We start from the raw sequence: 25,240 nt of genomic DNA, 5'->3' as shown, positions 1-25,240 counted from the left end.
TGTTTCCTCCAGGGCGAAGCGTACACGAAACATTCCCCACTAATTAAAAGCACCGAATTCCTAAAACTGACCGTACCCGGATTGTTGAGAGAAAGAGAACAACGGTGCGTCGAAAATGGCGCCTCAACTTGGTACCTCTACGCCTTTGAAGTCACATTTGATCACTGTATCTATATTTATTAAGTTCCATTTCATCCTACTACCGATATGCATGGAATTGTGGAGGAAATTATATTCACTGTATGTATTACAATATCTCCCACTTGTATTCGTACACTACAATGACGATATAAATGAAGAGAAAATTTATTTCTTGTGAATTCTTTCCATTTATTTTTACCACATTTTATTTCCAATTTAAAATCGAATCGCCATTATAGCTATAATAAAATGTCACTTATAAAATCTAGCGATTATTATCCGACTGATATATACGATACATAATATTATTTAAATATAGACTCTCTTCTAGATATTTATTCGATTTACGTTTCACGAGAAAAACGTATGATAACGATTTTAAATAAATCGGCCCTAGTCATTTATTTATATTTATTTATGCAAAGCGGTGCATACGCGCGAGGTAAATTGTTAAAGCAAATGGTCACTGATGCCAACCGTTGTGCTCGAATGGACATTTTCTAGGCGGTCATCCGAGTTAGCAGAGGGTTACAAAGGTCTAGCGTTTAACGCAAGTTTTTCAAACAAAATAAATTGAATTTCTCAATAATCGTACAGGAAAGTATTACAATTACTCGATAATGTTTTATTCGCGCCCTAAAACGAATAAAACAATTCACCCGTTGTCGGTTGCAGATTCTAATTCATAAATAAATTTACAATTGAAAATTAGAGAAAGTTGGTTCGCGAACTAATCTAAAATTTGTATTAATTGTTCGCGATTAAAACTCCGTCCGAAAGCAATTAAAATTCCCCCATAAAAAAAACTTTTCCAACGTTCCATAAAAATCTTAATGATTCTTCCAGAACGCGCGAAGAGAAAATTAATTTACGCTAATACATCGAGATTCGAAGAGCCCAGGTTGAGCGGCACAATACGAGCACAGCGATTATTGAAATTTATTAATACACCGTGCAAAGGTATTCCTGAAAGGTGAAACTGTATTTCCAGCCACCGTGGCTCAATCGGATTTATCGATTTAACCGGGTCTAATCCCGACGATGATTGAAGCGAGCCTGAGCGTGAAACTTTGCGTCTTTAACACACCACACAACAAGTATCCCCCGTGTGTGAACGCACCGACAGTTCTATTATTATCGTTGCACGTGCCGCTCTATCGACGAATAATCGCTGTGCACGTTCGATAGCCGGCGCATACATAATCGACTCTAATATGTACATATTTATTTGCTTTTTAACGTCGAACGTACGCGACCAGCGCGCGCCATAATTTATACGCCGGTGGTACGTACGCGCGCGGATGTTGCGGACACGCCGTATAATCCAGGTATTGTGCACGATTTCTAAGCGTTTTCCGCGCCCGGTGCCAGACATTACACCGGAGCCGCGTGTTAAACGCGGGCTCAACAAGTCCAGCGATGCCTGTGCACGTATACAGCTTCGAACGAAAAGGCACGAACGTTTGAATTCATGATTTTCATGAAACATGTGCCTACGCTGGCGTGCGACATCTACTATGCGTCCGCGAGAAGTCGACCAGTGAAAGGAATGCGCGTCTGATTGGCGCGTTGCATCCCCACTCTAGAAACGACGCGACGGTGGCGCCGTACGGTGGAAATTGGAATATAGACGAAGCAAGCGGACCCGTGTCCGAATAATTACATTTATATAGTATTTTATTATATTTACCTTGCCCGCAGTGTCTGACAAATGAACATTTTGAAAGAAATAATTGTAACAGAAAGGAATTATGATGAGAATGGATCTTTATCGTCTGAAAACTCCTCTTAAGAGCGAGATAAGCATCGTAAATAATAAGTACGAGTATAATTGAAAAGCGGCGTATCAACGAAGCACTCTGAAACGGAGCGTTTTAAAGCAGACACGTCTGCGTAAGAACAGAACCGTTGAATTCTTTACACTTGCAGCTGTTTACTTTTATTCCACTTACAATTAATTCCAAAGAATATGCTCGGTTGTTCTATTGAAATTTCGAGGTGTCGTTTGTTTTCTTCCTAAGCCACCAGATAAAAGTTTATCAAGGTACTTCGTTACAAATAAACTCTTTTAATCGAAACGATACCAATGAAACACAAGTATTTATTCCAACAAATTTTTACGTTCTCGACATCAGTTCATGATTTGTTATTAATACGGTGAGGTGCCAAATTATTAATTACAAAACAAAACAAACGTTATAGAAGCAATTACTAAAGTTTTTCTACAAATACACGGTCTGTCCTAAAACCTGAATTTCTTTTACATAAACGATACCAGTGGCATCTGCTCAACGAAGCCTCGCTTATGGCTATGCTCACTCTGATTGATATACAAAGCTGGTGCCAATAACTGTAGTGCCATAAGTGACAGTAACTTTTTGACGCTCGTCGAGAAATTACAATGAAGCAAAAGGCTGAGCCAATGCGCGCTACTTTTTGACTTCGAAACGCATTGTTTTTTCAAGTTCTACTAGCATTGTAAAAAATATATTTCATCGTAAGAAATGTACTTTTAATAATTGACGTAGTTGTTTTCGAGACAAAGTCTGTACGTGACATCCATTTTTTCTCAAATTTTAGTTTGATAGATAAAGTTTTCTTTTTAATTACGAAAGAATATCTATTTTGATATGACGACGCTTCCCGTGCTCGCCGGTAGAGGACTACGCTCAACCTTTCTTTCTCACAAGTACTCGGCCAACCACCTATTCCTACATATACGCTCCTCAACCAACCATTGAATATCTCCTCTCCTTTTCTCCTACTTTCTCACTTACTACTTTTTTTACTTAAAAATTCCAGCATTGCATACTTTATCAACCCCAATAGTGAATGGACAGAACTTTGTACGAGAAAAACGAAATAAAAAGAAAACGAGTAAAAAGGATCAAACATGTTTAAAGGGTTAAAGGTGATCCAGAATAGAAATACTTTCTTTCTAGATCTCTAAGAGGTTTCCAGGAGCAAAGGTAAGGTCGGAAATTCTTGAGAACTTTTCTCGGGAACTGGTTACAGCGACGCGACCAATGGCCCCCTAACATCCGGGATGAAATATGGGAACAAAGGCATTCTTAGCTTGCTGCTGCTCCCTTTACCTAATATCGAACGACAAACGACGACATTCGAATGTCATCGAGACTCGGGGCGACTTAAAATAAGATTACAATCGGGGCACGGAAATGGCATGGGACTCCCCCCCTCGTATGGAATGCAGCCAAACAGAGAGAAATTTGATCGAAAAAGAACAACGCGATTCTGTACGAAACAAGCCAATACAAAACCTTAACGTAATAACATAAAGTCTGATGTGCATTGTATCGAGTGAGCAAAAGCCGCTTTCGCTTTTCCTTCAGAATGTCCCGGCACTTCGTTGAATCGCACTTCGGTGGGACGCGTTAAACGCAGGGTTTCCTTAAACAGGAGATTACGACTTGGCTTCTAAGTTCCAGCTACGGATCGACCAACCGTTTCTCGCCCCCTCGGATCCCCCAAGAAAGGCAAACCGTGTGTGTCCGTTTCGTCTTTTAATAGCCAACGGGGGCTGAAACTTAAAATTTCAGCCGGCGCCATCGCCCCGAATATCGATTATCGTTTCCGATACAGCGCGATAAGATGAATGATAAAACAACCACCACCCGGGGGTTGGCGGTGGAGTGAAATAAAAAAATAAAAGGTGGCTAAACCAGCGCCCCGGCGGTTTTAACCCTCGCGCTGAATCTAAAAAACTCATCCTCTCGAAGTAAATTTGGGTCAAACTGACTCCGATGCTAAATATACGAACGGTAAAACAAACCGCGTAGAGATACAGAAAATAATGCAGGAATTATTTCGTAATATTACTTTCGAGCTTTAACGATACAATAATACTTGTATCGTCGTTTACGTTTGTTTGTGGACAACGTGCTCGTTTATTTTAATTTGGACGAATTGTCAGCAGTTGAGGCACTCGACGAACGACGGTTTTAAATTTCGCGAATTTTTTTTCTTCTTAAAAATGTGAGCCTTCGTCAATGTGTTTCGCTTTTTTAAATATTCATTCGCATTCCATCTTTTGTTTATCGTGCACCGTAAGACGTGGGTGTATGCAAATAAATCTAGCATATTCGAGAACAAAACGACCGATCGTCGGTTTGTTTCACATTTACACGTGTAATTAACCGTTCGACCGGCCCAATGCATACCACTCCTATTTTGGTTGCATTGTAAGTTCTGATTTTCTCCTTATCATACATTTCGAGCGACAGGGGAACGGTGCAGCATACTCGATAATTGCATTTCTTCGATACAGTTACTCCCACTCGTATACGTACACTATAATGGTGATTATAAATGAAAAGAAACGCTTGTTTCTTATGAATTTTTTCCGATTTATGTTCATCAAATTTTGAGAGGTACAATATAAACAATATATAATAATAATAATGTCAACAATACGCGGTGTTCCTAAGTGGTCACCCATCTTAATACTAACCGCGCCCAACGTTGCTTAACTTCGGTGATCGGACGAGAACCGGTGTTTTCAACGTGGCATGATCGTTGACAAATTTCATTTTTTATTTATTCAAACACACACCCTTAAGAAGCGAATCACCGTTATAGTGTACGAATACAAGTGGGAATAACTGTATATAAAATACGAGTATTGCACTTTCGATAAACAAAAATATATAATGCACCAGTGTTTTTTGTTTTCTAACAATACCAACTAGAATAATATTACGACGGGGTAATTGTCCGCCCAAGTTATATATCGCGAAGAAGTTATCGCAATTAATGGTATAGCCTCTTCCATGAAACATAATACTTGCCAGTATTTGTAATTATTTTTAAATACGAGAAAAATTAACGTGACTTGCCCGAGTTTCGTATTTCCTTGCTATTCTAACGATAAATATATCTTAGTTTCCATTGTTCGTCCATAATCTTATATACCTGGTTTGAAATAAATAAATCAACAGACGATTTTATGGAAATAATAAATATTGTAACCCACGTTATTAATCCCAGACGTATTGATAAAATATTTTCTTTTCGCGTTCTACCTTGTCGAAGTATTGATTTAGCGTGCCATACTATAGAATTACCTTTCGATTTACAATATATAAAATTATTACGGTCTGTAGCTACACGTTCTTCCACGGAAAACATCGTCTACGTTTCCCTTATTATCCGAATTTTGTTCTTCCGTCTTTTCCACAAAATCTTCGACTTTCTTATCTCTCTTTGTTATCCCTCTATATTCCATTTTCGAAAATAAAACGAAGAATTTTACATACAATGAGACTTAAGTCCAGTGAACCCAAGTCTATTTCCACGTGTGTATATCTTTCGTAAAGAGTGACATTTGGGTTCCTACTCCCACCGGAAAAAGTGTTTATAGTATCAACATTATGGTTGATGCTGTGTCAGCCTCAATATGCTCGAGAAATTGAAATTGTAATAAAGTCTGTGTGAGATGCACGTATACATTTGGTTTAGTAAATTGACATTATTTTTTTAATTCCTCAAGAATTTGACAATATTTATGAAATATTCCATTTATTATTTTCATTTTTCTATAGTTACCTAACAGGTACTCGACTATTGTTTTTTCAAACTTTCTTGCCATTTAAAACAAAGTCGTCGAAGATGTCATTTTCAGTTTTCGTATTATTTCGAGTGTAAACAATAAAAAATGTTTGATCCGTTTAATATTAATTATATTTAAAATAATTTAAAATTAATAACTAAAAATAGCCCCGGATGATAAAACAGGTTCAATTTTTGCCGTACTCGTAAAGTTAAGTTTCAAAACTCTATAAAACTGTGAGTAAACGAGTGTTTTACCTACGATCCATCGTTTCGATTTCGATACTTTGTTAAAAGTAACGATTATAAACAACACAAGGACGGCAGTAAGAATTGGAGGTTCTGGTAATACCCAGAATGATGTTAATTTACCTAAAAATGAAGCGTGGTGTTCTAAGGTTAATTTGGTGTGAAAAATGACCCAATTTCCGCGAAATGCTTAACGATGACAATTCCGACGCACGAACGAAGCCGTAAATGTGGCACAGATCGGTTACGACAGAACGGCCGCGGAACCACAAGTGGCAGGAAACGCATACAAAAAACGTTCTTGATAACAGCTGATTACGATGAGCTCGCCCAAACGCGACGTTCGTCGCTGAAACGAATCACATTGCACGCTTGCATTTCGGTCGCGCCCGTGTATTATTATTATCGCCGCTTCCCGCCAAAAACGACAATTCAACCGCACGAACAGTTTTGTTTCCGATCCCGTCGGACGATAGCGAGCGAAATCTTTCGCAGCGACGGTCCCCATCGAATATCGAATTCCTTCTTAACGATATATCGCGTCCCACGGGCTAGACGCGGACACGCGAACGCGTTTGTGGATACACGGACAGAGATAAAGAATTTTTAATTATTGGATGACACGTCTAGAAGTCGCCGGGTAAATAACGAAATCGACGAAATTCCCGATACCATCCACGCGCACGATGGAACCGCGGGTTTACGGTACGCACTAAAAATAGCGGTACCCATAAAACTGCTCGGTGAAAATCGCCACGAGACCTCGAGTACGTGGCACCTACGAATCCACGAGCGACGTGTATAATCTAAACACCGTGAACCAGTCGGGAATTTTCTGAATTTCTAGTTCGATCGGAGAACCGTCGAAGTCGAAAAGCTATCGGGCCAAAAAAGCGTGTCGTCTCGATGGTAACAGTTTCCTTCTCCGAAACCGACACGGTCTATCGCGAGAACAGCGTATAACGCGCACGTAAATCGTGCCACGGTACGTACGTTATGCCTAACGCCGCGTATAAGTATTAATCTAATCGAAAGAAACGGTGCGTCGCATGCGAATACTCACGATATACGTGGTCCGAGTGACAGAAGGCTCGTCGTAACCCGTGTCGAGATGGTTCATCTTGGAACAGTTGTTTACGCGACGGCAACACTTGGATAGACGTGAAATCACCACTTTACCACCGGCTCATAATCGTGCATTACTCTCGTACACGGATCTCTCGGTGTACCCGTTGATTTTCACGCATAAAATCGTGCGATCACGCGTGCCTGCGCTCGCGGTCGATCCTTGGAATCCATGACAGGTACGAGCACGGGTACGACCGTGAGCCGCATGCGCCAAAGCAGAAGTTATCACGCTCCGCCACCGAGGAGACAGGCGGCTGATAAGTATAGATGAGAAACTCCGCTCCGAATTTAAATTTCTGTTCTCGAGTCCCCGTGCGAACCGATTTAATCGTATGATCGCGTATGCTCAACGAATCTGATGAATGAAGACTACTTAAGACGCGTCGTGTATTCTCGTTAATCGTTGGCAACGACCAACGGTTGGTTCGATTTGCTTCGTGTTCTACCAATTAACCGATAAATCATGGAAACACTTTTACTATATGGCAGAAATTGTTTTACAATTTATTCATTACCGAAAAACGAATAGGAGGTGGTTGCATATTTTAGATAGAAACGAGGGTTAGTTCTAATTAAATACAGTCGTTTTCTACTCGAAACGACAATCGAATAACCGATTAGTCGACGTAGGAATAAACGAATTATAAAGTGAAAATTTTGTTACGAACATAACCAACATCAAACGATCACTGCACATAGACAATGAACAAATTATCAACCACTTAAATCACATATATACTTTATTATGCATATGAATATTAACATAGAGAGACATAATTCTTTCCTTACAGTAAATCAAGACATTCTCTATTAATTTTCATAGTTGACAACAAATGTTTTCAATAACCTAAAAGTTCATTGCGCATATGTTACATTTATCCTCGATGTTCAGCAATACTTATAGTTTTTTTTTTTTTGTCATATTGATACCAAAGAGGTTTGTTTTTCATCATGAGCAAAGAAACGAACGATGTTATTAACATAATGTACGATGACTAAATACAATGTTACACAGATCTTGTACATACGGAATAAAATCTATATCATTGTACGAAATTACAAACACCAACCTTCTTTGAAACGTGATTTCTATTAAAATTCAGATAAAATAAAATGTATAAAACAGTTCTTAAATATAATGCACACGTTACGGTGAAATATAACGCATATTATGAAAAATCAGATGACAAAAAACATTGGCACAAAAAACTTTTCCCTCTTGGTATCCCCATTATTTCGTTTCTTAATCGCTTGCCAACTGATCCGAGTATTTCGGATAACTGCTCGGTATATGCGCCGCAAAAGAAACAATTTTTAAAAAATCGTATTTATGCATTGAGATTACTCATTTACAATTTATGTAACGAGACGTTAACACCGTGTCTCGTATAGCCCACTTCGGCCTATATATCGGACCCATTTTATGACGTCGTGATCGGAATAATTTAATTTGGATTCAAATACTTTCAAATAGCGTACTTTAAATCCGGATGGCGCGAACGGTACTTCGAAAGTCATCGATATCGGTGGTCGTGTCCATTTTTTCTTGGTGTCAGTTTCAAGTAAATCAATCTCCGCGGACAACTGAGTTTCCTTCATACCAGGCATGCGTTTGATTTTCCATACAATCGCGTTTTCCGACGCTTTGTATTTCGCTTTTCCTTTCAAACAAATCAATTGTACTCCCGCGGTATTCAAAGGCGTTGGTACACGTACTTCGATCTTTTGTCCAAGCAGAGATGGCTTAAAATTTGATTTTAGGACTGCTTTCACTTCCATCTTTGTACGGCCCACCTCGCGCACCAATGGAATGACACGGAATGGCAATGATATATCTTTGGTTGTACGATATCTGTAAAAAATTAACAAAAACTATTCAAAAGTCCGATATCTTAATGGAAGTTAAATTTACAATGTCTGTTTTCTTAACATTTGTACCTCATCAACTCGAATTCGCCGTCGGGTGGAATGAAACTAATAGCATGTTCTGTTTCAAATTTACTGAGTTTAACGCATTGATGAAATTGGCAGTCATCGATAACAACAACAGGTTTACCGGATCTAGCACCAGTAGGATCATCTCCCCCACCCCCCAAACCACCACCACCTTTCATACCTTTAGATTCCATAACAATTTTATCATTAATTCCAAACTTGCATTCTGGCATCCCGGACAAATAAGATTTCATCACGACCTATAACAGTAAAAATATAAATTGCAATTAGATTATTGATAATCTAATAAATAAATAAAATAAATAATTATTAATTATTCATTTAAGTAACAACCTTTCCAGCAACATGAGCGCTAAGCACTTGGCCTTGAGGGCTCATTAAGAGATTTACAGATTCAAGTACATCCAGGAATAACTCGTTGCGTCTGTACTTAATACCCTCTCGTCTCCATCCAATCTGACCAGTTACTTGGGAAGTTATCTGAGCCTGTTCTTCTTTGGTCGCTGTTTTTACTCCTTGTTGAGTAATGAATGTCTTTAATACTCCAGTATCACAATTCTGTGGATACCCAAAATCCAAAATTTCTGTGCAAAGAATTTCAATTATTCATGAATATTCCAAATTAAATATTGTATTTTATAACTACATAAAGAATAGAATGATATTAACCATCCAATAGTTCATAAATTAATACAAAGTTGTTCTTAATGTTCTCCTCAGAAATCTTGCCAAAATATGACTGCATAACATCAATGATTTTTAACAAGAACTCAAATACCATTGCTGCATTGACATTTTGCTTGGTAACAGCAGCTAACCAAATGTTAGCTCGTTTTATATGGAAGAATGATGTTCTTGCAATGTTGGTGACAGGTGACCTTACTTGCTGCCTGGCATGAATGACATTAACACGAAATGCATCGACTGCATTTCGTCCAATGTCATCTCTATATACTCTGGAGATGAGTACTTCTCCTTTGTGATTATATACAAATAAACCCCCTATCATCTTGACAGAGGGTACTATTTATTATTTCAACTACAACCAACCTGTAAAAAAAGATTTATTAGTTACACACAATATTACTAATTTTCAATATTGTAAATTCGTTTGGCTTAATAAATTACAGAAAAAACTTTAAACACAATTATCAAGGTTTATAATGAAATTTACATTAAATATAAATGTAACTTATATCAAAACGGAGTCTAATACATCGGTGAAAGTACAAAAAATCAATGAATACAGAAGATGGTTAGATATTGAAACCGTTTAGGATATAACTATGTTAAAATCACTTGAATGATAGCAAGATTAACTTGGAAAATATTAGGAATAAGCTATTCAACTAAGCATTAATATAAAATTTCCTCGTCACGTACTCATTCGGACTGTAAAGTATAAATATACGTATACAAGATAACGCCCCTTTTCTTAAATGACATTTGAGGTTCTCTGATATGTCTTGTAAACGGTTAGTATTATTGATCGGAAATGGAACTGCTTATACCGTAGATGCTGACATTACTACAAGTTCTTAAAAAATTCTGAGATACAACGGCTCGTAAATATTAATTCCAGTATCATAAAAGATCACTTACGCATGACTCTTATTGCTGATAATAAAAATAAGCGATACTAATTTGTATCAACCTCCGAAACGTACGGTAACAGTACCAACCTACTGGTACAAGTGCAACTATCAAATGACGACAGCAACACCCACTTTTCTGTACTACGTGTCTCAGAGACATACTGATGCAATAAATTATTTGTAAAATGATAATTGCCTTACAAAATATATGGCAATTTGTTGTTTCTAAGTTTAGATTCAACTTTGAACTATTCCGTTTGCAAATGCATTAGTCATATGTTTATGGAGCAAGTAGGGTTGTTGTGTTGATTTCAAAACCGGTAGTTGCACATATGTACATTTACCTGTATAATCGATATTTAATGAAAATATAACGAAATGAATATTTCGAATCTATAAAACGATTTAACAATTACACCATTTTATAAATTTCTCAAAATAATATTTTATCTGTAATCAAAGCTGTTTCTTTGATATCATAATAAAGATAATAAGTTGGTCGGTCCAATAACACGATAATGTATTTTTAATAAATTCGAAAATTCGTAATTATCATGTTATTTCATTCTTGACGATTCTCTTCATATAAAATACAAAATCTAATAATGGTTTTCCATACAATCACGTTTTCGATTGCATGATGTTCGAAAGTCTTACTTGTACAGCTTAAGAAACTGTACGAGGTGTTTGTATCAACGCTTGCGCATTGTCATACTTTCAGATGCTTGTGTATCTAGTATTGTAAAATGTGATTTGCACATTAAAATATTGAACATCGCATAGTTATGAGATTTTAATTAAAGTGACAACGTTTGTAATTATGGCAATGACTGACCAAGATGCGAATAATAATAACCTCCCTTTAAGGGAAAATTTAGTAAGTTTTTAACACTCTTAGGTTATATGTATATTTAAAAACCCTTTAACACTTTTCGATATATTGCTAAATTTCGGTAAATTCATAAGAATGAAGTTTTACATTGGACAGTTATATAAAGAATTAGAAATACTATACGTATGAAAATTAACAAGAATTTGTTTTCTTAAAGGTAAAAACTGCTGTGGAATTTTTACAAAATCCTAAGGTAGCTAGTAGTCCTATAGGTCGTAAACAGGAATTTCTTAGAAAAAAGGGTTTGACAGAGGAGGAAATACAAACTGCTTTTAAATTAGCTTCTGTTGATATAACAGCTGATCAAAATGTTATTCGTAAATCAAAAGATTATACTGTAATTCCTATTCCACCAGGTCAAGTCTATCCATATTTTCAAACATATCCATATCAAATAACTCCTTTTCAAAAAATCAAAGAGTTCTTTAATGCTACTGCTTTAATTGGAGCTACAATATATTGTGTTCATTGGTTTTATAAGGTATTATTAATGTATAAATATAGTATGAAGTTGGTACTTTAATCATATAATAAATTATCTGGTGCCTTTTGTTGTATTACAGAAATTTATTGAACCATTTTTATTTGGCCGAAAGAAAAAAAATACCATTAAAGATTCAGTTTCTGAATTAGATAAAACTATTCAAAATTCTATGAAAGAAGTAAAACAGTCAATTTCAAAAGTAGAAGATGATGTACAAAAGTTAACACAAAACCAATCCATTGATCCAATGGTACCTCAGTTGGTACAAGAACTAAAACAAGATTTAGCTAGTCTTAAATCCTTACTTTTATCAAGGTATAATATATATCATTGCATTTTATTATAACCACAAATTAAAATATTGTTGGAATGCATAATCAATAATTTGATAATAACATTTATTGCTATACAATAATTAATTTGTTTACACATCATTTGCTATTTCATTTTTTTAAATTTATACATTCAGAATAAGATACTTTTTACAAGAATTTATCACCATTCTTTGTACTGACACATATAAACATATATATGTGTATATATATATATATATACAGTTAAGATTCAATTGTACAAATACACATAGGTGTAAAAATATCAAAGTAAAGATCTTCTGAAAAGAGAGAATTATAAAATATATGGGTTTAGTTTTGACTGACTACAAATTATGTGCAAAAAAACAACAATCCTATATTCAGTATTTATATTAATTTATAATTAGAATATTAGAAAATGTGATAAGAATCATAGTATAAAATTCATGTAATTTCCAAATGTATCATTATTGAACAAAATTTTATTTTTTAACAGAAAGCAATTTCCAAGTGCACCAGCATCTATACCATCATGGCAGTTAGATGTTACTGGTACAAATCAGGAAAAACCTATTGAAGGAGAAGATGATGCTGGAAGTGGAACTAGTGCTAATAATTCAGATAGTTCTTTGGAAATGATCCGCGAAGATCCACCTAAAGAGTAAAATGAAAATATTTCATAAACATTCACTTCCATCATAACAGTCTTCGATATACAGGATATTCTGTGATGTATATCCAAATATAATGGAGGAAACGGGTGTTTCCAAATCACGTGTAATATATATTGAAAATCGAGTGTTACTAATCTAATGTTTAATTTGTCCAATTAAATTCTATTTTATTTTCCCGTATTGTAAAATGAAATTACGATTTTTTAGTATTTCTACAAAGGGTATTTAACGTTGTTTATGAAACAAAGGGATATATGTAATACATAGTTTTTTAAATAATAATAATTCTTGTAAATATGGTGGTTATTACTTTATCTTTTTAACAAAATCCTAAAAATATTAACAAATTTTCTCCTTCAGCTTTTATTATCGGTATTTCACCCACCTCTGCTTTTAAAGGCCTCTCTAATGTATGTCATAATTTGTATATGAATTAAAACAAGAATGAGGTAACAAATACAAATTTGTTTTTAATGTGTGGGTATATTTTAACAGGTGAGAGAATTACGCTACGTTTAGTATTACCTGTTATCTATTACAACACAAATGGTCCATTCAAAATATTTAATTATGTATTGAGAAAGGCATAAGAACCAAAAATGAGTACTATCTTTACAAATTAAATATGTACATTTTAATCCATACTTAAATTTAAAGAGACAGTCGCAATACCAAGAACCACATTAAGCCACTGTCCATATTTATACAACAAACCGTAGTTTGCACTGCATATTTGAAATTAAAAAATTATTTCTTCGGCATATATACTATATATATACACAGGGTATTCGGTAACTGGTGGTATAAGCGAAAAGGGAGTAATTCTACGTGAAAAAATAAGTCTAAAATATAGAACAACAATTTTTCATATGAGGTTCTGTTTTCGAAAAAATCGACTTTGAATTTTCGTCGGGTATGCTTGCATGTCTCGTTATAGCGGATGTCGCTATAAATGATTGTCTCGATGGGTATTATTGCAGTTTAAGTTTGTTTTTATCGTAATGGAAAATTAGAAACACGGAGATCGAGTTTTATTTGGATCGTTCTGGTCGCGAAAATTCTTAATTGCCTAAAAATGCGACGGTCGCTGCGACCCTTCTCTGTCTACCTGTGTTGGGTCTCAACATAGTGTTTAGCGGTAAGGTAACATAGTACATTGTTAAGTACAATAAACAATTCGATTAAGTACAATAAACTTCAATCGAGACAATGATCTACAGCGAGATCCGTTATAACAAGACATGATCAAGTGCACGCGTACCCGGCGAAAATTCAAAGCCGATTTTCTCGAAAACAAAGCCTCACATGACACATTTTTATTCTATATTTTAGACTTATTTTTTCATGCAGAATCACCCCCTTTTCGTTTGTACCACCAGTTACCGAACACCCTGTATAACTGCATGTATGTGACAATGAGACATGCAAGCATATTATGTACAGAAAAATTTTACCGAGTGTGGTGTGATCCTGCTCTAACCTATATCTATTACCCATGGCTAAACTTACTTTGGGATAAATTACAATTATTAATATAAATCCACATGAGCAAATCGTTCGATATACGTCAATAAATAAACAACTGTTCTCAATCATATATAATTTATTTGAGAACAAATTATTATTTCAATCTTGTGCACATGGGCATATTTTTCTATTTTCAAATTTATGATTAAGTAAAACAAATATTTATATACATGTATAAATGTTATGTAAAATTTGCGTTTAATGGCTTAATTACATTGTTCATTCACGTAAACCAATCATTCTTGCAACAAATACATTCCTCATCATAATATTTACAAACCATATAATATTCAATAGTACTTTTGAATGATTAAACGAGCGAACAAAGTATACAGTCACACATGTGATTGTATCCTTTCACTGTTACTTTACTCGTCTATTTTTTGACGTATTAACATCGTACATCGTATTTTAAATAATTCTAATTGTTTCAGAAATTTGATGAAATCAAATATCGCTTCTTTATAGTCTTTAATACTTCTTTTTATTATTAGGTAATCAGGATAGCTGCCTCACTGATACAGTGAGTTACAGCAAAATCCATTCGAAGTGTGACTTAGTATTTTTTTTCTTTTTTATACTATACCCTAGATTTAATAATATTATACATAACAGAAATAATTCGTTTAAAAAATATAACATTTTTTTTTTAATCATGTGTGGCAAAAAGTACTTAAACTGTTTAGTATAATATCTTTACTTAGAACAAAATTATTTAGTGTGAAATATATATGAGTCTACATTACTTTAAAAACTCGATCTTTGGCAAATACATCTTTTTAATCAAACACACACACGCACACATACATATATGTGTCTGTGCGTGTTATGTACGTATGTATATATTATTGCGCACACATGAACATAACGAAAATATACCAGGATGTTTTGTGCTGACATAAATAGTTTGGTTGAAGGTCCCACTCCCTTTTAAACTTACTCGTTCTGGGTCCACTTTTAACGAGCGTAAAAAATGAGGACAGGGTAAAGGGATCATCGTCTTATCATTCAGGCAGCATCCTAATGTCTATTATCCGTAACAATAATAATCCTAGATTAAACACGCTAAACTGTTTTGCAGCTCGGTCTCTAATAAATCTAATGTATCGATCAATCCAGACTATGCTACCAAGTATGATGTAAATGTAAATTCCTTGAAAGAACGGACCGCACATCTTGTGTGAAACGAAGTGCATCTAAAACTGGAAGTAAGCTCAAGAGAGCAGTATCTCCCGCGTCGCTAAACCATGACTTGATTGGTATCGCGTTATCTGTAATAACAAAAACACCAAATGCACGCGTAAAATAATATGCTGAAAATATACAAACGATTAATATTTTTTCATTTAAAACTTTTCATTAAAAAGAAATATAAGCTACATAAAATTACATAGCAGTCCAATATAACATCCAAGAAATACAACTTTTAAACAACTTGTTTAAACATGCATACATTTTTAGACTTACTGTAATTTTTAAACTGGTGCAAAATATTTATTTCAACAAATTTAATTTCAATTCACATACACTTTGTTTTTCGATTCCATTTTCCGATGTTTAAACCAATCAATTAAAGTAATTAATATATTACGCCAATTCGATATCTAAATACTCCTAATATACAAGAATAAATATAATTAAACGATAGGTACTATGAAACTACAATTATCTTGGATGCTACAGATGAAAAGCTTTGAATATAAAAATAAAATCTAGTCTTTAAACTGGTACCTGGTACACAGGAATTACTAAAAAAATGACTAAAACGGTAGAAATTATTTTACTGCCAATTCGGCGTAGTATCCAGTGCTTATTCAAGTGGAGGAGCATTGGCAATTGATCGTATTTTACATTTATCCATAGGCCTGTATTCAGTGCTTGCTTACAGAACATCAACGCTGATAGCTGCAAATAGATACGATTTTCCATCAGATTTATCTGAACTATGTATTTTAGTGTTTGTTTAGCCAGCCAAACTATTGACAAATTTAGTCCTAAGAGCTAAACAACTTGAAACAAAACCATAATAATAAAATATGTTGGTATTTTCTGTAATTAATGAAGTACCGCTTATTTAAAATAATAATAATAATAATAGATATAAGTATGGTGAATATTGATATCAGAAACAAATCTTGTAGATATAAGTTCCACAATTCCTACTTTGAAAAATTTGTAAAAGAGAATATCGTAATTAACGAATAATTAAATAGCAGCTGCCGTATAGACGAGATTAATGTGAACCATAACATAAAATGTTACATAAACATTAGTATGCTGAATAAATGAAAAATACAGGATATCTGAATTTTCTGGTACAAAATGTTGTGTGTACATATGTTTATATAAAATACATAAACATCACAAGGTAAATGATATCTGTTCATGAGAATGTTTTCATGAATTCGATTAAGTATTATCTAGACATGATTATGAAATATTTATCTGGTGTTTTCAATTCAAATTGGAATTAGATTATTCCACTACATACAATTGTGCACATGTAAGCAAGTTCTGACTACGGGTCATGATATACAGTACATGATACAGCAATATTGTTGGAATCATTAATGAAACATTATAAATATGCAAAATTAATTCATATATACAAATTTCCATTTTACTGTTGACCAATGCACACAATTACTATTGCATCATGTACGTGATATAAAATTAAACGAATTTACAATAGACAGTTCTTTTAGTAGATATTAAAAAATGAAAAAATCATTATGTTAAATCAGACAACTACATCATAATGGTAATATGAAATTCGGATTGTTGCGCTTAAAAACGATAAATGTGTCTACACTTACCTGGATAAGCTCTGTAGGCTCCAGGACTATTATCAAGTATAAAGACTGACGCTAGATCTGGACAAACTGCGGACAGATCTTTAGTATAAGTACCCATTTCTGGGGTACAATGTTGCCTATAATATCTGCGCCTTAGAATACCCCTGTTGTTATCTAACTTATCTGCAACAGCTGTTCCATAGATTTCCATAGAAGCAGTGAACACCACTAGTTCATACCTGGAAAAAATAATATGAAGCACAATCATAACTTGAACTACTCAACAATTTCAAAATACATAGGTAAAGTACAGTAGTGCCCACTTAAGTGATCGCATTTTTGCCCACTTAAATGTCCGCGGTTATCCCCACCAATTCTTAGAAGCCAAGCAGCTTCGAACATCGAGTGTGTCGAGCGTAATTTAAAGCCGGTCGTTATCGATACATTGTATACATATATAGTTTCGGGTGCCAGCTATTGTATCTCACTCGCACTTATCCTCTTTCCTTATCTCCGTTGAATTCTAAGAAGTAACCATGCCCACATAAATGACCGCGGCCGGTCCCGAGCGTGGTCACTTAAGTGGGCACTACTGTACTTTTTGATAATTATACCTACCATTGACTAACAATGTCTAAAAAGAAATCCACATGTGGTCTTTTGTTAACAAAAAATCTGACTGGATGTCTGTCTATTGTCACTTTAAGAACAAAATCTGAAGGTGTACCAGGCCTGACCGTCGGCCTTGCCACTCCGTCATGATGAGAATGAATTAATGTTTCATCTAAATCCAATACTAATACTTTTCTTTGAACTATACCTGGAATGTACTTTGGTTATATACAAAAAAATAATAATTCTATAATTATACATTAAAAATAATTAAAAATTAATAACACTTACTAAGCCTGTGCCTTGACAATGGTGATAATGGAAAGATCTCATATTTAACAGGTTGCATTTGTGATATCTGAAAAAAAGGAATCAACTGTATTAAGCCATTTACAAAGCTACATAATTTTATACAACATTAATTAAAACATGTAATACACTATGTTTAATTATATGCTTGAAAACGAAGAGGAAAGCATAATGTAATTAGAAATAATTTCAAGCAAAATAATTATTTTATTTATTTACATGATAAACAGGTGTTATTGAGTTGCACTGCTTCTGAGAGCATTTGTGTAATATTTGCATCTAACAATAAAAGGATATTGATAAATAGAACCATAAGGCACTCTTTATTGTCATAAAACTATTAAATAACTGATTACAATTGGTGCATAGCATAAAAATTGAAAGAACAGGACCATAACATTAAGGGAGAATATTTTTAATTGTCAAGTTGAACATTTCAAGGCAGGCAAGAGTACATTATATTATAACAACAAAATTACGATAAATATTCGCCAGGAAAGGGAAGAATTTGTTGAATCTGGGGAAGAATAAACCAACATGTCCAGCTAGTGAATTGACACAACATTAGGATGCTGTTATGTTACAAAAATCATAAACAAAAAATACAACTAATAGAGGCGCGAAGCGCCTACTTACGGCTCTAACCTGCTTCTTGAGGAGAAAACAGACGCAGGTCCACACACGGGAGGCCATCAGGAGGAAAGCTCTCATCCCCATCTGCAATTGCTTCAGCATCTCTACTGATCTTCTCACCGGGCCAAAGTCCGGCAACACTTTATCTCCAGTCTCGTCTATGCTAAGGAGTCCCTTTTTCCCCTTTACGACACTCCACTTCACGTTGAAGTGTATTATACAAACTTTTTGCGTAAACAAACGTTCTTCACGCGAACCGGAGGCATAGAATCTGAACAGTTACAAGCATATTACGAACCTTTCGCATACAATAGCGCTCTGCACGTGTAAACAGGCATTTTCATATCTTGTCATGTTGTTGGTAAAATCCACGGCATGAATCTTTTCTCACGCACACCACGCAGCAGCCGCCATCTTTCACACATCGACCCAATTTTTCCATGCGCTACGCTAGCGCGCATGATGTTCTGAAAATTCTATTTTATGTGCATGCATAATCGTCGCGGTTTGTTTTTTCCTCGAGAGTCCGTGAAAATAGGAAAACTTAGGAGCACGATAATAAATCAATCGCAAATGTTGCATAATGGTTCCGGATGAAACTGGTACTGAGAAGTTTATCCGAAAATAAATTTGGAACTTCAGGAAACGTTAGCTTAAGTTTTTGAAAGTATCTGTATACAGAGCAAGCAAGTGATTGGAAGGTGTATTGTAAAATATGCCGGCACACAATGTGCTATATATATATATATGTGTATATATTGCTGGCATTAATGGTTACGTTACTTAATTCAATAGTGGAAGAACGATCAATTATGAATTAAAATACTATTCGTTTATTTTTCACAAAGAGTAACGGCTGCTGCGGATTAGTATAGAAGCATTACATCAATTGTCAGTTTTTATTTTAAGCCATGATTAAAAACTAAACCATACACGCGGTCAATTTTTTCCTGTGAAGATGGCGTAATATCTCATTTGATCATTATAAGCGTCCCCTGTATAAGATATGCACACAACATTACTAAAATTCACCAAAGTGTTAGATAATCTATTCTACTGTTTGTAACGATATTAATTGAATGGTACAAAAATTGTTTAATAAACGTTTAAAAATGAAATGTTACTGTGCGAAACGCCTTGAATGCCCTCCCGATTAACGAGACTTACCGTAAAAGTGAAAATTTAAAAATAACTTTCTCCGGGGTCTGTCAACTGCATTTATATACATTTAACGATATACGGTCTACATTATAATTATGTTGTTGACGTACTGTTAGCTTGCATTTTCAAAATTTCTATCAATTTGATTGGACGAAACCGTTGGACGACCCTCCTTTCTCAGCTTCGCGTCCATTTTCACTTATCCGATTGCTTGTTCTCGAACCAATCGGAAATGGACATTGAAGCAAAAGGAAAGGAAGCGTCGGCATTCTGTGATGATGTTACTAACTCGCAGTTGTAACAAACGGTATCAACCTTAAAATCTAGTATGACGTTTATTATACAAGCAGCTGCTTACGTTATATTAAAATATAGTACTTGTGGTGATCAGCTCGAGCGACACAGTTGAATTTCAACCGACTCGTAAAACGAACCATTGTTATACTGTACTTTTTGTGTTGTACTACCAAGCTGAAAAGGAATACAATGACGGATCTAACGGAGTTACGAATGAACGTGGCTGCTCTGAAACGCGTAGACCCTTATGTGAAAGATATTCTGGAAACTGCGACACACGTAGCGCTGTACACTTTTAATGCGGTTAACAACGAGTGGGAAAAAACCGACATCGAGGGTGCTTTATTCGTATACTCGCGAAATGGCGAACCCTACAACAGTGTTCTTATTATGAATAGGTAACATATAATTATTATATACACATTTTCACAAAAATGCTCGTACATATTGTCGTACATTTCAAAAGCACTAAGTAAACTGAGCCTGCAACATATATATTATCCTCATTGATCATTATATTTGTTAAGGTAGTTATGTTCTCAGAAGCATGGTTTGGTTACATGATTAAATGCTTTGATAATTACTTTGAAAATATGCATTTTTAATCCTTTTGTTTGTATAATTAATTGATGTATAACTTTAAGACATAATAATTTGTATTAAGAGTCTTACAATATTTCAAATATTCCAATATATACCATGTGGTATTTAACAGTTTTTATGGAGGTTAAACTTTATCGTTGTAAAAAGTAAAACTGTGTATCGAAGAGTCCTTTGGATAATAGTTAATAAAGTTGATTTGATTTGATTGTATGGAATATCATAATAATGTATAAAGAAAACTTTTAATTTCTTATTTTGATAATACTTTACAGATTAAATACAAATAACCTAGTGGAACCAGTTACACAAGGTTTAGACTTACAACTTCAGGAACCCTTTTTACTCTATAGAAACACCAGATACAATATCTATGGTATTTGGTTTTATGATAAATTGGAATGTGTACGTATTGGTGCAATGTTGAACAAACTTGTTAAAGACTCAGAAGAAAATCGCAAGGCGGGTAATAAACCTGCAGTCAGTGTTAAAAAGAATTCTGGACCTAATATAAACAATGTCGATATATTCAGTATGCTCAGTAAAGCCCAAGAAGATTTTAATACTAATAGAAACAACAGTGGCAGCAGAGGAAGTACTAAGGAAGGACTTGACTCCAAGTCCCCTTTAGTTACTCCTATAACCAAGAATCTATCTGGACCACTAACCGCTCCATTAGGCCCAGATGTTACTTCACAGAGTGTAATGGACTTTTTTGCAAAGGCTAAAGTTAGTATTTATATAAGATTGTCTTTGTTACTAGTAAATAATATTATTTAGATGTTAATATATAGGTATTTGCAATATTTCCAGGTTAATACTGGACATTTTAAGGCTGGAGATCAACCTACAGCAGGGGGTACTATAGTGAATGAAAGTAAACCATTACTTGCACGTTTAATGTCGCATCCTGCAGCACATACAGTGGAACATATTGAAAAGCAACATAGATCTATAACTCCTCAACCAACTACTCAACAGCAGTCTCAAGCAACTCCAACTACTATAATGACATCAAATAATGCAGGTAGTGCTTCTGCTTTGAACAGATCTAAACGACGAAGCAAGGTAGTTGCTCAACAAGATTCAATGATATCAACACCCGCGTCTATAAATCAAGATGTTCCATCATCAGTAAATCAAAACACTACCGATACAAATGGCACAACAGGATTTCTTAGGATACAGTCCCCAACAAATGCACTATCTTCTAATTCAACGAATCATCAGGCCTCAGATATTATTGGATCTAGTAATTCAAATCCGCTTGCATCTTTGTTCGCTCATGCATCTGCGACAACGGTAAGTAGAAATTTCCATATCGATTAAATCACATAATTTCGTGAGTTGCGCAAGTAAAGAATCTAAAAATTTTTTTCAATCAATTAGGCATCAGAAGATATTATCACGGCACCTACTTTACCAGGAAAAGGATCGGCACCAGCGCTAATACCTCCCGTTATGTTCGCTGCACCTAGTCCGCCCGAACCCTTAGCGAGACCATTAGAACCATTGACCAGGAACCAGCTTCTTCAAGCTTTTAACTATTTATTGAGAAGTGATCCAGATTTTATTCACAAACTTCATGAAGCTTACGTAAAATCATTTGGTGAAATTCTATCCTAAAACTATCAATTGTTAACTGATGTAACTGAAACCCGTCATGCGGGTTATGACGGTCGACTGATTAAACGATCGAGCAAAACCTAGTATCTCTATGTTACATGTGCATAGATGGTACATAAATGTCATGCTTGACTTTCAATTGAACTTGACTGGTAGCCCAAATTTTTGGGGAGGATAAAATATAGATATAAATGGAGATACATACCTTCAACAGTATTTTTATAAATTAATACATTTTCTCCCGAGAAAAGGATAAGATGGACATGCATAACAAGGTATGAGCTAAGTGATCATTGTAAAAGAAACGGGACAAGGAATGTGAAAATTGTACGATTTGAAACTGTGATGCCAAAACATTTATATTATACTAACGTTTTATGGTTACTATTCCGAAACAGAGCGATACAAATTTTCTGAGCTGATCAAATGAAATGCCTATTTTACAAACTAATGACATACCCCTCCTATATATCGGGTATCGATGTGGTATGTGTATGTAATTGATAAAAGGAGCAAATAAATAGAGTCCGATTACTGAAAAATCGTTTCAATGTATTTTAAGGCGATTTTCGCATCAATTTACCCCTCATGAGTAACACGTGTTGTAAAACAAAATCGCGGTACATATTTAATAATATTACTAATGCACGGTTATGCCATACTATCACAATATAATAATATTTATATGGAATACGATTACTGTATGAGAAGTACATGATGTACCAGGATAATTAATTTTCGGAAGAAGATACCTACACGATTAAAAAAATAAACAAAACAGATATCAGACTTTTATTGATCTTCATCCGTTTATATCCGCATGGTTTCTCGATGGGAAAATGTTCGTTTTTGTTGCTGGATTATACGTGCATCCTTCTCAGATTGTATCGTATCGTCAGCTACGATTTCAGGGTTAGATTTCTCGTCTTCGATAATCTAGTGGTTGACAAGATCGTAGAACGCGATTACATTGCAACTTGTGCGCCACCTAATTAAACGGTATTATCTAACACGATAGAAAATACATAATCTATTTACAATACTACAAATAAAGGCGGTATCATGCGTTTCGTTATTTTCGTTAACAAGTCATGTACAAAGGTCCTCATTTTTTTTTTTTCTTTATATTGGCCCTTTCTCACTCTTTAAATTCATGAGTTTGACGATTACACGGTGGTATCGTCATTCGGAGAGGAATCGCAGCAATCGATGCACAACGCGCAGTGTTATAATTTACAGCAGTCGCTTTTTCACAAAAAATTCACAGCCAAGTGGAGCCATTGTAAGCCCGCTAGCTTTCTACAGATAGTCTTACTAATGTCTATCCGCTAGAACACTTTATCTTTATTAAACGTCTTTGGATCGCAGAAGGTATCTTTTAAACGAGAGGCACTTTCGGTGGTCCCAATAACGGTGGCCCATTATCGGGCATCCGATGAGGCCCGAGTTTATCGCTTTGCGTTGGTACAGGCTGGAGTAATCTAATGGCGAGGCTGGCCAGTATCAATAGAACAATTAGACCGCAAATCGGTACTGCGATCGTGGCAGTCTTGAACCAACCGTCCGTCGTTTGGCCTCCATGATTGACCGGCTGCACCGGGCCGAGGAAAGGTCGTTGGTCACCCGCCAACTCTGTAACAATACAGAGTCCTTCATTACGCTGCAGGTTGCTTGGCATAAATTATGCAAAAGGTTTCATTATTCATAAATTCGCACAACCTTCGACTTTCACTATTGTTTTAAATCAACGGTTCGAAACTTCGTAGAAGTCGTAGATAACAACGAACTCGAGCTTCTTTGTAATGTGTAAGGGAATTCGTGGTAATATAGGCATTGCGTGGAATGTACGCGATATTGTTTAAATTCTTTGAATACTATGACAGAGAATTTGTTTATCCTTGTTTTTCTGCTTATCATACTTATTGACAATATGTACTGTAGTAGCAAGGTATAATTGATCGTTGAGGTTATATTTAAGGAAAGACTTTCTTACTTTCACTATTCCTAAGGAATTACTTATGTTTGTTCCAATATTATTTACAATTATTATACGTTTTTTGTGAGAAATGTTCGTTAAGGGGAATATGAGCACCGGCATGTGGGATAATATGGGCATCAATGTTTATTATGTTCAATTATAATAACACCATTCTTGTACAAATAATAAACCTTTCTTTTACATCTGTATGTGTGCGTGGAGCATTTAGTACTTACTTTAGTGGTATGTGACATGAGTCATATTTTTGTGCTGTATGATAAGTTTTGTTGTAATGCATAAAGCATGTATATGATACTTTTGTAGAATGTGTGACAATTGAGTTAAGTGTCAAAGAATATAGTGTTTAGTACTATTCACTTTTTACGTGTTTCAAATATACAGGGTGTTGTAAAGGCCAAAATAAGACGAAAATCAAGAATACCAATTTGTTGATGAAGGCTTCGTTAAACAGTTATTAACGTTTAAAGTTTCGACCGTACTGAATTTTTTTTCTCGAAAATGCGCAAGATTTCGGGGTTATGTCTATTCACCAAAAATGATTCTAATTGACCTCCGCAACCGAAAATAATTTTTCCAAAACCGTTTGAAATTTTTTTTCCCCGTCGAAAAATTTCACATATTCTCGAATTTTTTTTCTCGAAAGTGGGTAGGATTTCGAGGGTATGTCTATTCACCAAAAA

At 35.0% G+C, this 25,240-nt stretch overlaps 6 protein-coding genes and 1 non-coding gene across 19 annotated transcripts in view; 2 read left to right on the top strand and 5 right to left on the bottom strand.

Moving 5' to 3' along the window:
- The window catches only part of Camta (Calmodulin-binding transcription activator), a 75,363-nt gene extending 68,083 nt beyond the window's left edge, over positions 1-7,280 (bottom strand). For 5 of the 6 annotated variants that reach the window (XM_076776735.1, XM_076776733.1, XM_076776737.1 and 2 more), the window contains exon 1: positions 7,022-7,279. The gene's annotated coding sequence lies outside the window, so the exon portion shown is untranslated. Of the gene's footprint in view, positions 1-7,021 lie in introns of all 6 variants that reach the window. The other variant, XM_076776734.1, reaches the window with a different exon arrangement.
- On the bottom strand, positions 4,564-4,682 carry LOC143348666 (5S ribosomal RNA). Its single transcript, XR_013080810.1, has one exon. It is a non-coding gene; the product is annotated as a 5S ribosomal RNA (ribosomal RNA).
- A 528-nt stretch (positions 7,281-7,808) lies between the features above and the next one.
- Ap-2mu (adaptor protein complex 2, mu subunit) lies at positions 7,809-10,793 on the bottom strand. Of its 3 annotated transcripts, none has more exons than XM_076777618.1 (5): positions 10,645-10,793; positions 9,712-10,092; positions 9,376-9,626; positions 9,025-9,281; positions 7,809-8,938 (listed from the first exon to the last, which is right to left on the bottom strand). In XM_076777618.1, the coding sequence occupies exons 2-5, from the start codon at positions 10,049-10,051 to the stop codon at positions 8,458-8,460; spliced, it is 1,329 nt and encodes a 442-aa protein (XP_076633733.1). In that variant the 5' UTR covers positions 10,052-10,092; positions 10,645-10,793; the 3' UTR covers positions 7,809-8,457. The 3 variants fall into 3 exon arrangements, with proteins under 3 accessions (XP_076633733.1, XP_076633735.1, XP_076633736.1); XM_076777620.1 differs by lacking the exon at positions 10,645-10,793 and adding an exon at positions 10,426-10,539; XM_076777621.1 differs by lacking the exon at positions 10,645-10,793 and adding an exon at positions 10,217-10,358.
- Positions 10,794-11,312: 519 nt separating this feature from the next.
- Pex14 (peroxisomal biogenesis factor 14) lies at positions 11,313-13,286 on the top strand. Its single transcript, XM_076777023.1, has 4 exons — positions 11,313-11,514; positions 11,687-12,010; positions 12,093-12,328; positions 12,824-13,286. The coding sequence occupies exons 1-4, from the start codon at positions 11,458-11,460 to the stop codon at positions 12,990-12,992; spliced, it is 786 nt and encodes a 261-aa protein (XP_076633138.1). The 5' UTR covers positions 11,313-11,457; the 3' UTR covers positions 12,993-13,286.
- A 136-nt stretch (positions 13,287-13,422) lies between these two features.
- Positions 13,423-20,144, bottom strand: Dd (CTD nuclear envelope phosphatase 1-like protein dullard). 5 transcript variants are annotated; one of them, XR_013080646.1, is made up of 6 exons: positions 18,881-20,144; positions 18,227-18,293; positions 17,942-18,143; positions 17,345-17,562; positions 16,260-16,433; positions 15,662-15,799 (listed from the first exon to the last, which is right to left on the bottom strand). XR_013080646.1 is itself a non-coding variant. In XM_076777027.1 (5 exons), exons 2-5 carry the CDS (start codon positions 18,266-18,268, stop codon positions 15,654-15,656), a joined length of 618 nt encoding a protein of 205 aa, XP_076633142.1. In that variant the 5' UTR covers positions 18,269-18,293; positions 18,881-20,144; the 3' UTR covers positions 13,423-15,653. The 5 variants fall into 5 exon arrangements, 4 of the variants coding, with proteins under 4 accessions (XP_076633142.1, XP_076633139.1, XP_076633141.1 ...); XM_076777027.1 differs by lacking the exon at positions 16,260-16,433 and having other exon boundaries at positions 13,423-15,799; positions 17,942-18,153; XM_076777024.1 differs by lacking the exon at positions 16,260-16,433 and having other exon boundaries at positions 13,423-15,799.
- Positions 20,145-20,335: 191 nt separating this feature from the next.
- Positions 20,336-23,095, top strand: Dcp1 (decapping mRNA 1). The gene is made up of 4 exons (XM_076777021.1): positions 20,336-20,733; positions 21,211-21,664; positions 21,749-22,237; positions 22,325-23,095. Exons 1-4 carry the CDS (start codon positions 20,525-20,527, stop codon positions 22,559-22,561), a joined length of 1,389 nt encoding a protein of 462 aa, XP_076633136.1. The 5' UTR covers positions 20,336-20,524; the 3' UTR covers positions 22,562-23,095.
- A 3-nt stretch (positions 23,096-23,098) lies between these two features.
- LOC143347649 (BMP and activin membrane-bound inhibitor homolog) overlaps positions 23,099-25,240 on the bottom strand; it is a 36,559-nt gene continuing 34,417 nt past the window's right edge. For both annotated transcript variants that reach the window (XM_076777028.1, XM_076777029.1), the window contains exon 3: positions 23,099-24,193. In XM_076777028.1, the coding sequence (XP_076633143.1) occupies positions 23,940-24,193 (254 nt within the window). In that variant the 3' untranslated portion in view covers positions 23,099-23,939. The remainder of the gene's footprint in view (positions 24,194-25,240) is intronic.

This window comes from Colletes latitarsis, chromosome 11, assembly GCF_051014445.1.
Source record: "Colletes latitarsis isolate SP2378_abdomen chromosome 11, iyColLati1, whole genome shotgun sequence".
NCBI lineage: Eukaryota > Metazoa > Arthropoda > Insecta > Hymenoptera > Colletidae > Colletes > Colletes latitarsis.
Note: the sequence above shows the minus strand (reverse complement) of the source record. Positions and strands in the feature narration are given on the sequence as shown.